Source organism: Podarcis liolepis (genome assembly GCF_965112155.1).
Source record: "Podarcis liolepis genome assembly, chromosome: 6".
In the NCBI taxonomy this organism is placed as follows: domain Eukaryota; kingdom Metazoa; phylum Chordata; class Lepidosauria; order Squamata; family Lacertidae; genus Podarcis; species Podarcis liolepis.
This window is the reverse complement of record NC_139559.1, coordinates 86,886,588-86,899,873: the sequence shown is the minus strand read 5'-3', so window position 1 is coordinate 86,899,873 and position 13,286 is coordinate 86,886,588. Positions and strand designations below refer to the sequence as shown.

The following is a 13,286-nucleotide window of genomic DNA, read 5'->3' as shown; positions in this document are numbered from 1 at the left end:
CAAAGTACAGTGGTGCCCCGCAAGACGAAATTAATTCGTTCCGCAATTTTTGTTGTTTAGCGAATTTTTCGTCTTGCGAAGCACGAAATCCCATAGGAATGCATTGAAAATCAATTAATGCGTTCCTATGGTCAAAAAAAGTCCAAACAAAGCCAAATTTGGTACAACAACAGTTTATTAACTGCTCTTTAAAGCCACACATACTGTAAAGAGCAGTTCAAAAATTTAAGGGAAAATAAATTAACTTTATAAACAAAACATGTCTTTGTTTTTAGTCAAAGAAAAAAAAGTCGCGAGACGTTTTCGTCTTGCGAAGCAAGCCCATAGGGGAAATTCGTCTTGCGAGGCAAATCGCGAACGGAAAAACCTTTCGTCTAGCGAGTTTTTTGTCTTGCGAGGCATTCGTCTTGTGGGGCACCACTGTATTCATAAACAAAACATCAAAAAGTACACAACCAAATAAAACAAGTTTCATATAAATAATAAGATCCAAAACAAAGCTGCAAAAAAATGACATCAACAGGAGCAACAACTGCCCCACAACCAAAACCCCTAAACAATAGCCCAACACAAATTATCCTTACATCGATCAAGAGTGTTGTACAATTTGGAGTACTGAGGTCAAAGAGGATGGGGGTATCTTCAATATATGAATAGTGGCTTCTGACATAGGATGTAAGGATGTTTTAATGAGTCAAGCAGTGGTCCACACAGAACAGAATCTGGTCTGCGAGAGTGGCTGGAGTTGGGCAGTTTAGGAAGTGTTACCATTAATAGTAGTAATTTTTTCATTTGTTTAGATGTAAGCCATAGCAAAGAGAAAAAAACATCCAGAGTTGAGCCTCAAATTTGGCTTTTAATTTCCTGGCAGCCAACACAAATAGAGAAAGACACAAGGTAACCTAATTTTCCTGGTCCAAGAGCAAAAAAAATAAAATTACACTCATTTGCTGTAGCAATATTTTCCTCACAGCTAAATTCAGGCAAGATGTTTCACAAGGATCTTTCTAATGTTGTATATTATATAGTAAGATAGTGAATAGCCATTTTACAAAAGAGAAACCATCCTGGTGAGCAACTAATATCTGAGAGAGGCCATAATTAGAGCTGAGCAATGACCGAAAAGCCATCAATATTGGCTCCATCCCCTCACTTCGGTATGAGCCAAGATGGTGAAATAACCTCCTTCTTCTAAGTGCGAACCACAACAAGAGACTTCAGAGAAGCTCTCCCTTTGTGCCTCTCAGCTTCTCACTTCCATTTGCTAATGGCTTAGCTTGTGCGTTGGAAAGAAGAGTGGATCTACATATAGTTTCTGTTGATGTTCAATGGCAGTTACAGGAGCCCTCCACCCACCTTTGGGCTGATGTAGGAAAAAGTGACCAGGGTCAGTAACAAAGGGAGGCCCTGGGCTGCAGGGCCTCATTTGCTCCTAGTGAAGAACCCTTGGGGACCTGCTTAGCATTATGGAGTGACAGAATGACTCAACAGTCATTCAGCTCAAACAGACTCATCTGATTTCATTTAAATTGTTGTCAGCTCTCCTCATTGCTTCTGCTAGCAAAAGGCTCCTGTGTGCTATGTTGATTTCGCTCACTTTTGCTTATTTTCAACAAGCTACATGCTAACTTTGAAGCCCTTGATAGCAAGCTGGTATGAAACAGCCCTGGCCTTAATTTGGGCCAAGAGAGAAGCAGGGCCAATTCATTTAAAGTCTACCCTCTGCAGAGCCCCAGTTCAGTACCTCCCTCCCATATTGAAATATACCGTATTTTTCGCCCTATCGGACGCACTTTTCCCCCTCCAAAAATGAAGGGGAAATGTGTGTGCGTCCTATGGGGCGAATGCAGGCTTTCGCTGAAGCCTGGAGAGTGAGAGGGGTCGGTGTGCACTGACCCCTCTTGCTCTCCAGGCTTCGGGCAGCTCTCCGCAAGCCTGGGGAGACCGGCGCGACTTCCCGCTGGGCTCCCTAGGCTTGCGGATAGCAGCCTGTTCTGGGGTCTGGGGTCAGGGGAAGCTCGGGCTTCCCCCACCCCAGACCCGTGCCTGGGGAAAAAATACCCCCCCTTTATTTCCCCCACCCCTAAAACTAGGTGCGCCCTATGGGCTGGTGCGCCCTATGGGGCAAAAAATACGGTACTCGGAGTCAAGAGTGGATTTCATGCTCTTTATTCAGCTCATAGTAGTGAGGAGGAATGGAAGTCCCCCCAGACTGTCTGCTTTATATACATTATTTCAGTGGCGTAGCGTGGGTTGTCAGCACCCGGGGCAAGGCAAGTAATTTGCGCCCCCTAACCCGTGGATTTGTGCCCCCTAACCCATGGATTTGCCCCCTAACCCTAACCCCCAGATGTTGCGCCCGGTGCGGCCGGCCCCCCTTCACCCCCCACGCTACGCCACTGCATTATTTACACAATGGGCCCCACGTGATTGGTTAATTCCAGGATTCTCCTGTAGGCCAATCAGGCTGCGGATTCACTTCCACCTGGAGCTGGACTGGGTGGCTCCTGTGGACCAATCAGACTGCTGCATTCTGGATCCTTTTGTTCTAGGACCAATCAGACTGCTGCATTCTGAATCCTATTGTTCTAGACTGCTGCATTTTGGATCCTATTCAACTCAGTACATAACACATACAGTTCCAACACTCTCTTGCTAGACCAGGAATAACCAACTTGGTGCCCCCCAGAAGTTCCAGGATACCAAACTCCCACCCTCCCCAGCCAGCATGGTCAATAGTCAAGGATGATGGGAAACAACATCTAAAGAGCCCCATCTTGGCTGCTCCCAAGTCCTACTGAGAAGTGGTGGGTGACATCATCATACTTTAATGCCATTGGACTGTGCCACCATCTTGCAAGGGCACCTTAATGTCACGGTGGGTGAGCCCTCAAGTACAAGGTATCTGATGAACTCACTTGCCTTATTATTTCTCCCTCCTTTCACACTTTCTAAAATAGCTCCTCGTCCCTCCTAAGATGTTGTTTGCACGAGGGGGTCCCTAATGGATTCTAAGCGAAGACTCTACAAAGGTAACTTTCTGGGCAGAAGTGTCATGGTTGTGGGGCTGTCCATAGTCGCCTGGAGTTCTTCTGGGGAAAGGGTGCCAACTCCACTCCCAGGCCAATTTTGTAGGGTCTCTCGACTCCGTTAGGTGCTAGACAGGATGAGGAGATGCAAAAGAGGCGTGTGTAACAGAAGCCTCAAGCTTACCTTCTCATTATCACAATAATGATAAAAGCAGGAAAAAGCCTAATAAAATGACCTCTGAGGGTGGGTTTAGTAAACGATTCCCCCCTTGCCCTGCCCAGACCACCAGCAAGCTTCTAACTCACTAGTTAGGCCCTTCGTGCATGTATCTGAAGACATTAACTCCAGTTTACGTTACAGATTGCTAGTCTCTTAGGCTGGATCTAGACATGTCAAAGAAATGATTCAGTTAAAAGCGTTGTAAACTCATACAGGGGAATCCAGTAGGGAAAGACAGGACTCCACAGCGCCATCTGGTGGTGTATATGCATATACAATGCATATAAAACCAATCTAGCTGAGTCCTTAGACTGCATCAAAGTTCCTATCTAGATCCAATGGCAGTAGGCTTAGCTCAGTTTTCTGAGAACTTTGTAGAAGCAGCCTTCACCTCTTCGTACTTTGATTCCCCTGCTTGGTGGAATATGAAAGGATTATGGCAGCAGTGGCAGTCAAAGTGTTCTTTATCCACACCCTGGTCAAAACCCTACCCTCCAATGGTGGCTGCCTAAATTCAGCCTTGTAAAATGCTACTCAGTTACTGAAGCCTTCCCAGAACATTTTAAGAGACTTGTGGAGTTAAGATTCTTGTTTGAGTCATCACAGAACAAACAGGCAATAGAAGTTTTATATCAGTTCAAGACTTTGTGCTTTTCAAAATGGAGACAGCTGACATGTTCAACTTGCCAGTCATTGTGGAATTCAGAGAAAGGCAACTGAGTGATTATATTATGAATGTGTGGGCCAGCTCCATATATATTTGGCTTCAGATAGCATCACAGCTTAATGGCCACTCTTACCCAAAGAGGTTGTGTATTCCAAAAACAGTTTTGCAATGAGCAAGGGGAAGGGACCTCTGATTGAGTTAGATACCATCAGAACCTTCTACCATCCAAAACAGGGGTGGCAAACCTTAGACCCTTCTGATCAGTGCTTTTTTCTTTAAAAAAAAATGTTTAGGGGTGCTCTCATTTTGACTCAAGAAAATCACCATTTTATAGTTCAAATTGGGAAAAATAAATACAGTAAATGGACAAAAGTACAAAGATTCACAAAACGTTTAGGGGTATGCGTCCCCCCAGAAAAAAGCACTGCTTCTGAAATTGTTTGATTCCAGCTCCCATCAGCCCCAGTCATCATGGACAATGGTCAGGGATGATGGGAACCAGAGTCCAAAAACATTGGGGGGGGGAGCACAGATTCCTCATTCCTGGTCTAAAATATAGAGGGCTCTAGAAACATCACCAGACATCCAGTTATAAGACAATTATCTTCCAACACCTGCACAGGGCAGATGTGCACACCTAGTTCATCTCCAACTCTGCAGCGAGTGTTGATTTGTAACACATACCAATCCACACATTTGAATACAGCAATTATGGGTCTGTACACTTTGCAGAACATTGATGAAGGCTGCTCCAGGAGAAAAGCAAGACACCTGCTTTTTCCAATACCTTCCAATTTAGTTCCAAACGTTTTATTACATCATTAATCCAAACTGCAGATTGTTGCCATGTGGACAATCTCTCTATATCCTCATCAACCGTGCTTGATATCACCCCAAATTCATCAACTCTCACCTGTTCCTTAGGGCTACCCTGGCTAAATGCATTGTAGATATAAATTTATTGGGAAAGACCTAGAGCAGGCACCCCCAACCTTCGGCCCTCCAGATGTTTTGGACTACAATTCCCATCATCCCTGACCACTGGTCCTGTTAGCTAGGGATCATGGAATTTGTAGGCCAAAATATCTGGAGGGACGCAGGTTGGGGATGCCTCATCTAGAACCAAGAATGTAACTCCCACCTTCTTTCCCTTTTTTTCAAGCAGGTGGGGGTGCTCTAAAGAACTATGCATTAACATGCAGGTGCTTGAGTGAAACTCTGAATATTACGAATATGTGATATCTGTCTTCCTGTCTTATAATAGCCAGGTGCAAGTCACCATTTCTCAGCTTATCTGATCTATAAAATTTGAATAATAGAGCTATTTTCAAGAATACTTGGCCAAACTCTATGTACAAACTGAAAGAAGCGATCTTCCTAGTACAGTCATACCTTGGAAGTTGAACAGCTTAGTTATCGAATGTTTGGGCCTCCGAATGTCGCAAACCCAGAAGTGACTGTTCCAGTTTGCGAACTCTTTTTGGAAGCCGAACGTCCAATGGGGCTTCCGCAGCTTCCGATTGGCTGCAGGACCTTCCTGCAGCCAATCAGAAGCCACACTTTGGTTTTCGAACGTTTTGGAAGTCAAACGGACTTCCGGAACGGATTCCGTTCGACTTCCAAGGTACGACTATAATCAGTGCCCATGGTTAAAGGTGATACTTAGTGCTTGGTTTAATTTTGTTGTTGTTGTTAGGCTTGATCCTTTCATTTCTAAAAGTGTTGTTTCGAAGGATTCCGTGACATGCTTTGAATTTAATAAAGAAAGTAAATAATAGCAACAGAATCAGCAAGGGAGGGGGGGATTAAACAATGCAGTCCATAAGTATCCATGGACTCCGCAGTGACTTACTTGCAACTTCTATTCTCTTTGATTGGTAGATTGCCTCTACCAAAGCTTTGCTTTAGAACTTGATTTTCAATGTCAACACACAACATTGGAACATAGAGTCATAGAACTGTACAGTTAAAAGGGACCCCATAACCCTGTCGCAAATTCTCTGCGGCACTTTAGCAGAACTACTCAGAATTCCAGGTTCTTCAGTGCAGTGCAGTATATTTATTGTGAGCTATATATATATATACCAATATATACCATAATCTACAGGCTATAATACACGAGCAGTTCATACAGTCAAACAGAGTACCTGGCTGCACCTTAAGGCAAATAGGAAGACCTTTCTATCTCTCTGACCACACTCCTCTACACCACCCACTTACTGCTGGATAGGTTTCCCCTTTAAACCAATGACAACCAATCAACTGACAGCACATTACTGCTGAGTCTTTCTGACCCAGCACTTCCATAGAAAGTATTGCAGGCTGATTGCATCAGCCCGTTGCATCAGCTAGCAAACTCCAGCTTGCAGACTTACTATCTCACACAGCATTCTGTGAATCCCGACACAAGAGTCACGTGGTCCAGCTCCCTGCAACTCAGGAATCTTAACTAGAGCATCCCTGTCAGATACTTTTAAACTCAGCTTAAAAGCCTTCAAGGAAGAAGAGTCTACCACCTGTATTGTGTATTCCCAAATCAGGCAGACCCAAGAGAGATGACGCCATGTCATCCTTCTGAATGTGCAGTAGGAACATGTCAACTGTTATAATATGCATTTCCTTACCACATGGAAGTGTGTTGTGGGAGAAGAAGGCTGTCACTGAGTCTAAGGAGTGGCAGCTGTTTAGGCTCAGCGACATCTCTCCCTCCCCCCAATAGTTATTTAGATTAGATCCTACCTGTTCAGGAGTTGTGCTGTTCCTACTGTTGTCCTAGCAATGCATCAGAGAGCCCTTAAAAGAGATGAATCAACTTCCCTGCCCTTATCTTCAGCAAGTGAAAACAGAAGCTGCCCGACAGCTCTCATTCCAGGTGTGCACAGGTAGTGTGCTCCTCCATACTCCCAAATCTCTGCCTCACACCTGTAAGTGACCGGTCCCATTCTAACCCACACTGGTCTGACTATCCAACACAGAAAGATAGAGGCCCAGTATATGAAGCCGGCTTCCTGAAATCCCCACCTTCTCAAGCAGAGGTTGTCAATGTGGCACCCTCCAAATGCTTTGAACCCCAACTCCCTTCAGCCCCAGACAACAGGGCCAATGGTCCAGGGTCCAGGGATGATAGAAGCTATAGTCCACCACACCTGTAGAGGACCACTTCGGTTATTCCTGCTCTCAGGTAGTTGCCTTGAGACCCAGACATGGTGAAAAGTGGTGTGTGTGTGTGTGTGTGTGTGTGTGTGTGTGTGTGTGTGTGTAAAGTGTCCCAGAAACCATATTTACTTTTTTCCAGGGTTGCCTTCCATGCTTCAAATCATGAGCCCGCTCCGAGCTTTGCAAATATTGGCAGATATGATTGCCAAGTATCTGCAAACACTTCCACCTGCCCCTGGTCTTTACCCTTTCACAATACAGTGGTGCCTCGCAAGACGAAAAGAATCCGTTCTGTGATTCTCTTCGTCTAGCGGTTTTTTCGTCTTGCGAAGCAAGCCCATTGACGGATTAGCGGATTAGCGCTATTAGCGGCTTTTAGCGGCTTTTAGCGGCTTATCAGCTTATCGGATCAGCTGATAAGCGGCTTAGCGGCTTAGAAAAAGGGGGGGGAGGAAAAAAAACCCCTCAGGAACTCGCAAGACATTTTCGTCTTGCGAAGCAAGCCCATAGGAAATTCGTTTTGCGAAGCACCTCCAAAACGGAAAACCCTTTCGTCTAGCGAGTTTTCCGTCTTGCGAGGCATTCGTCTTGGGGGGGGGCACCACTGTACCGTATTTTTCGCTCCATAAGGCACATCTGACCATAAGGCGCACCTACTTTTTTGGGGGGGGGGGTCAAGAAAAAAATATTATTTAAAGGGAGCGCTGAGCAGAGTCTGTATGCATCCCAGGCTCTGCTCAGCGCTCCCTTTCATGAGCCACGTGGAGAGTGCGTGCGGCGCTTGCAGGCTTCTCCCTCCCACTGCTCCCAGAGCTTGTGGGGCTGGCGGGGGAAGCCTGGGCCCCCCCCCAGCCCCAGGGACCACACATTCGCTCCATAAGACGCACAGACATTCCCCCTTAGATTTTAAGAGGGAAAAAGTGCGTCTTATGGAGCGAAAAATACGGTAGCTTAATCTATGACCATTTGCGTCGCAAAGCTGGGCCTGCTGAAAATCGAACTGCAGTTAAAAGTTACAAGATCAGACTAGCTGCGCATTTTCCTTTACCTGAAGACATCTAATGCAACCTGGTGGCTTACAAAGGCCATATTCTGATGTCTTTTTTTTCTTTTTCTCCCCTCTTTTTCTTCTTCCAGCAGTGCCATGGCTTCTTATTCTGCCTCCTGTACCAATGCCAGCCCTGCTCAGGGCATGAATATGGCCAACAGCATTGCTAACCTGAGACTGAAGGCAAAGGAATACAGTTTACAGAGGAACCAGGTGCCAACAGTGAATTAGAGACAGCAGAGGAGTGTGGCCTCCGTTGCCGAAAGGGAAGCAACAGGTCAAAAGGGCCGCCATCTTGCTTGGCAATTCGTTCATGCCCAGAAAGCCAGTCAGCCCAAACTAGGACTCAGTATTGGGAATAACAGCAGGATCCAAATTCAAAGGAAATAGCTTCAAAGGTGACTCTTCTCTCTCCTGGAAAATATTGCCACTTAAAGTACCAGCAAGTCTGTTGTAGCTCAATATAGCACGAGCTTCTTCAGTGAAGGATGCAAGGTTTATGACTGCACTTAAACTTATCCATTTCCTTCCCCCACCTGCCCCATGGACTGTTCATTAGTTTCTGTGCCAGCCACTCACCCCTTTTGTTCATAGGCCTTCTGGAAAAAAAAATTGGATTTCTGGAACCAAAGACCCCATTGTTCATCACCACTTCCATCACTCAAAAGCAATAGTGGATCACATTTAAAGTTGTGACTGCCAGCACACACCTGGGTGCCTTCGTGTTCAAGTCTTTATATCCATTGCCTGGAAATTATTTTTCTTCTTTCCTTCTTCTTGTTAGTAATTTGAGGCCAATCTTGATTTAGAAGTGTGTGTCTGTGTGTGTGTGTCACTGTTTGTTCTGCCACAGTCTCTTTGATACTGTTATGTTGGTTGCAGGAGATTTAAAAATGCCAGATACGAAAGTATGTTATTTTGAACCCACTTTTACTGATGTAGGAATATGCAAGTTTTCAAGTCACACATAACTCATTTTATGAGAATGTAAGTGTGTGCACTTGAGACACTCAAAAGCCTTTGTATGCTTCCAGCTTCTTGGAAAACCCAAAGAAGAGCAGAGTCCAGATTTGCAGGTGCTGTCCATGGGAATTAGTTTTCTGTTTTAAAATTGGAGGCCTAATCTGGCACAGAGTTACACATGCTTACATCCCTGGATTTCAGTGGGCTTAAATGTGTGCACCTCTTATGGATTGTGGCCCCACGTAACTTTCTTGCTACTTCTGTTTCTTGCCACATTCAACAGTGTTGTCCAGAATCATTTGATTTATATATACTGTATATATTTATATATATAAAATATACATGCAAGCTTTGTGAGTTTTCTTTTTTTTTATTAAACAAAATAAAATGAACTGAGAGAGCATTCTGGTTGTAAGTGGTCATGCACCAAACTGCAAAACATAGCAGGGTGTTCTGCAGACTGTCCCTCTCTCCCCAAGACCCCCTCATGCTCCTATCAACAGATACTTTTCTTCTACCCAAGGGCCCTGACCATTGGGACTCCACTCCCATCCTTTCAGGCCTGTTTTGGAAGAATATTCGCCCTGGATGGAGGTGAGGACATGGCTGAAGGGTTGGGGATTTCCTTCCTCAAGGAGAAAGGAGAGATGGCCAGCTGCCCTCTCAGCACCTACCTGAGAGTGCATCGCTCCACACCGTGAAAGGGCTGTAGTTCAGTGGACGAGAACATGCTTTATATGTAGGAACCCCCAGGCTGAGTCCCTTTTTTGCATCTGTTTAAAGGAAGGATCTTCTGAAGGGAAGACACATTTGTGCAAGGCCTTGGGGAGTCTCCCTTTCAGCCTTCTCAGATCCAACCTTCACTCCATTTTGTAACATGAGACCCACTTTTATTCCACCCACCTTCCAGGTTAAGTCCATCCTTTGCTATTGGCAACCTTTTTCTGTGGGTGGCTGCATTCCCTCCAGGATGATCTGCTAGGGGCCACGTGCTGGGGATGGGCAGGGCCAGAGCAAATAGTGAACTTTCTGGAACTCCCTTACCTCTCCACCTCTGCTGGTGGAAAGACAGGCTTCTTGTGAATGAAGAGGTGTGAATGAATTCGCTGCTCCAGGGCGATGAGCTTCAAGGGAGAACAGCAGCCAGCTACCTTTCACCTCTACTGGTTCTCCAAAGGGGGAATTTTGGCAGGTGCAGCTATCAGCTGTTCCCCTTTAGTTATATAAAGGAACATTGCCTTCCATTGCACCCAACCTCTCCCACTCCTTCTGTTGCTCTGCTGCTGTTTTGGGCTTTTTAAAAAATCAGTGCCACTAGTTCAACCCATATTAGCACATGGCACAATCCAGACCAGATGGTCTAACTCAGTTTCATATGTTGACGAAGGAGCCAGCGGCTCAGATTATGTTTTGATGTCTCTGCGTTCACCAGCTCTCCCCTCCTCCCCTCCCTCCTTTAGAAGGTTTTGCTCCCTGACTCCCTGCCTTACTCAGTTCTGTAACTTTGCCAGTCTTTCTACATCTCCTGACTTTTCCTACCCGGCCTCCATTTCCCCCGCTCACCTGCAGTCCCTCTGTGGACCTCAAATTTCCCTCTGTGTAAGGTGACAAAACAAATGCTCCTCCTTTGGGGCCATTCAGTTCACTCCAACTATAAAGGAGCTCGCCTGAGAGATCTTCACTATCACATTGCACGTTCCTTATTATTGAAGATCACATCAGATCTCCCAGGGAAGAAATGCCTTCCTTTTCCCCTTATACTTTCAGTTAGTAGGCAGAAACCCTGCCACATCTATTAACATTTAGGGCTGCTGGTTTACTCTTGACTTGATTTCCAAGTAGAGGTCAACATTTATCCCATGTTTGTGATGTTCACAGTGCCCCCAGCACGGTGTTTCCTTATGGCAGAGCATGTGTACAGGACCACTAAGCTACATGCCAGTCCAGCACTAAGGATGCTCAGTTAGTAGAGCGTGAGACTCTAATTTCCAGGTTGTGGGTTAGAGTGCACGTTGGGCAAGAAAATCCTGCATTCTAGGGGGTTGGACTAGATAATTCTCATGATCCCTCCCAACTTTACAATTCTATGATTCTAAAATTCTAAGACAGTCATTTTGATGTTTTTTTTAAAAAAATATTTATTGAGATTTTACACTAAACATAGGTTTTAAAAATTAAAAATAATTAAACCAACAATTACACATACAAAATACAAAAAAAAAAAAAAACAGGTAGTTGAAAAAATAAGAAAAGGAAAGAAAAAATATTTTAGAAAAGAAATAATCCATTTTTCAATATCTTTAAGTTCATTTGCCTGTTTCCTTGACCTCCTCACACCTCCTCTTTTTGTATTCCCGTTTACAAAGTCCTTTCAGCAAATCCTTACCCTCTTTCATTTATCTTTACTCTATATTCTTAACCTATTATAACTATATATTTTCATCCATATAACTATCTAGATTTACATATTCTTATTAGCCTTAATACCAAAACCACTTATTTTCAGTCCAACATCATTTTAACATTCATTAATTTTACAGTATTTCTGCAAATAGTCTTTAAATTTCTTCCAGTCTTCCTCCACCATTTCTTCTCCCTGGTCTCGGATTCTGCCAGTCATTTCTGCCAATTCCATATATATTTTGACCACTCAAGGGAAACGGCCTCGGCCCAGTATCCCTGAAGGGCCAGATCCGAGGGCCTTGTGGTGGTTCCCTCACTGTGAGAAGTGAGGTTACACGGAATCAGGCAGAGGGCCTTCTTAGTATTGGCACCCGCCCTGTGGAATACCCTCCCACCAGATGTCAAGGAAATAAACAATTATCTGAATTTTATAAGAAATCTGAAGGCAACCCTATATCGGGAAATTTTTAAATGTCTAATGTTTTACAATTTTTTATGTGTTGTAAGCCGCCCAGAGTGGCTGGGGAAACCCAGCCAGATGGGCGGGGTATAAATGATAAAATTATTATTATTATTATTATTATTATTATTATTATTATTATTAATCTAGGAAGAGAAAAAAGCTTATACCATAGTTCCCCAGTAATCACCTGATTCTCCCACCTCATAAAATACTAAGTACCTTGTAGTATTTTACCAGAGCTTGAGAATTTTACCAGAGCTTGAGAATGCTAGCGATACAGAGGTATTGATAAGCCCATGACCAGTTTTGCCATTAGGTTATTCCTGCGTGGCATTATGTAAGAGACTCTTCCAGCCAAGTTTTTAGCACACAAGCACCTGATGCTCAGAAAACAGGAATAGATAACATGAGGGTGTATATATAGAATATATGCATTAAGCAAACAGATGGCAAGACTGCGAGCTAACTATTATTTTAGTAAGTTGTGTGCAGCAAATATATGTAGTATAGGAGTCAGGTTTAGAACCCACAAAAGTTGAGAGCTGGTTCAGCAAAGTTGTTTGTTTGCTGTTGAGCCCATCCTCAGATCCTCAAGGATTCAGGCATGACAAGCCAGATATCATCAGCCTTGACCCCACATTTATCATGTATCTAGAGGACCCATTAAGGTTTCATTTTGTAGTCAAAGAAGTGTAGATTAATCTCTGACAGGTAAGCGGGAAATATGTTCTGACAGCAACATGCTCTTGTCAATAAAGCTGAATTGCCCAGAACAGGTCAGAAGTTGAGGATTTATAAAAAGGTAAAGGTAAAGGACCCCTGACAGTTAAGTCCAGTCGTGAACAACTCTGGGGTTGCGGCGCTCATCTTCCTTTACTGGCTGAGGGAGCCAGCATTTGTCTGCAGACAGTTTTTCCAGGTCATGTGGCCAGCATGACTTAGTTGCTTCTGGCGAAACCAGAGCAGCGCATGGAAACGCTATTCATCTTCCCTCCAGAGTGGTACCTATTTATCTACTTGCACTTTGAGGTGCTTTCAAACTGCTAGGTTGGCAGGAGCAGGGAACGAGCAACGGGAGCTCACTCCGTCACGGTGATTTGAACCACCGACCTTCTGATTGGCAAGCCTTAGGCTCAGTGGTTTAGACCAGTGTTTCCCAACCTTTTTTGGGCAAAGGCACACTTGTTTCATGAAAAAAATCTCGAGGCACACCACCATTACAGCCCCGTGACGTCAGCGTGCAGCGTCACGCCGGGAGGGACATGAATTGCTAGCAAATTACATAATCACCTCCTTGAGGGCTGGCTCATCTTCTCCGAAGGCAGAACCCCATTAAT

At 44.5% G+C, this 13,286-nt stretch overlaps 1 protein-coding gene across 4 annotated transcripts in view; it reads left to right on the top strand.

Annotated features, from left to right (window-relative positions):
• PRRX1 (paired related homeobox 1) overlaps positions 1 to 9,486 on the top strand; it is an 86,891-nt gene extending 77,405 nt beyond the window's left edge. Inside the window, exons 4-5 of one of the 4 annotated variants that reach the window (XM_083506876.1) lie at positions 2,961 to 3,032; positions 8,210 to 9,486. In XM_083506876.1, the coding sequence (XP_083363002.1) occupies positions 2,961 to 3,015 (55 nt within the window). In that variant the 3' untranslated portion in view covers positions 3,016 to 3,032; positions 8,210 to 9,486. The remainder of the gene's footprint in view (positions 1 to 2,960; positions 3,033 to 8,209) is intronic. The other 3 variants (XM_083506877.1, XM_083506875.1, XM_083506874.1) reach the window with 3 other exon arrangements.
• Positions 9,487 to 13,286: the final 3,800 nt, after the last annotated feature.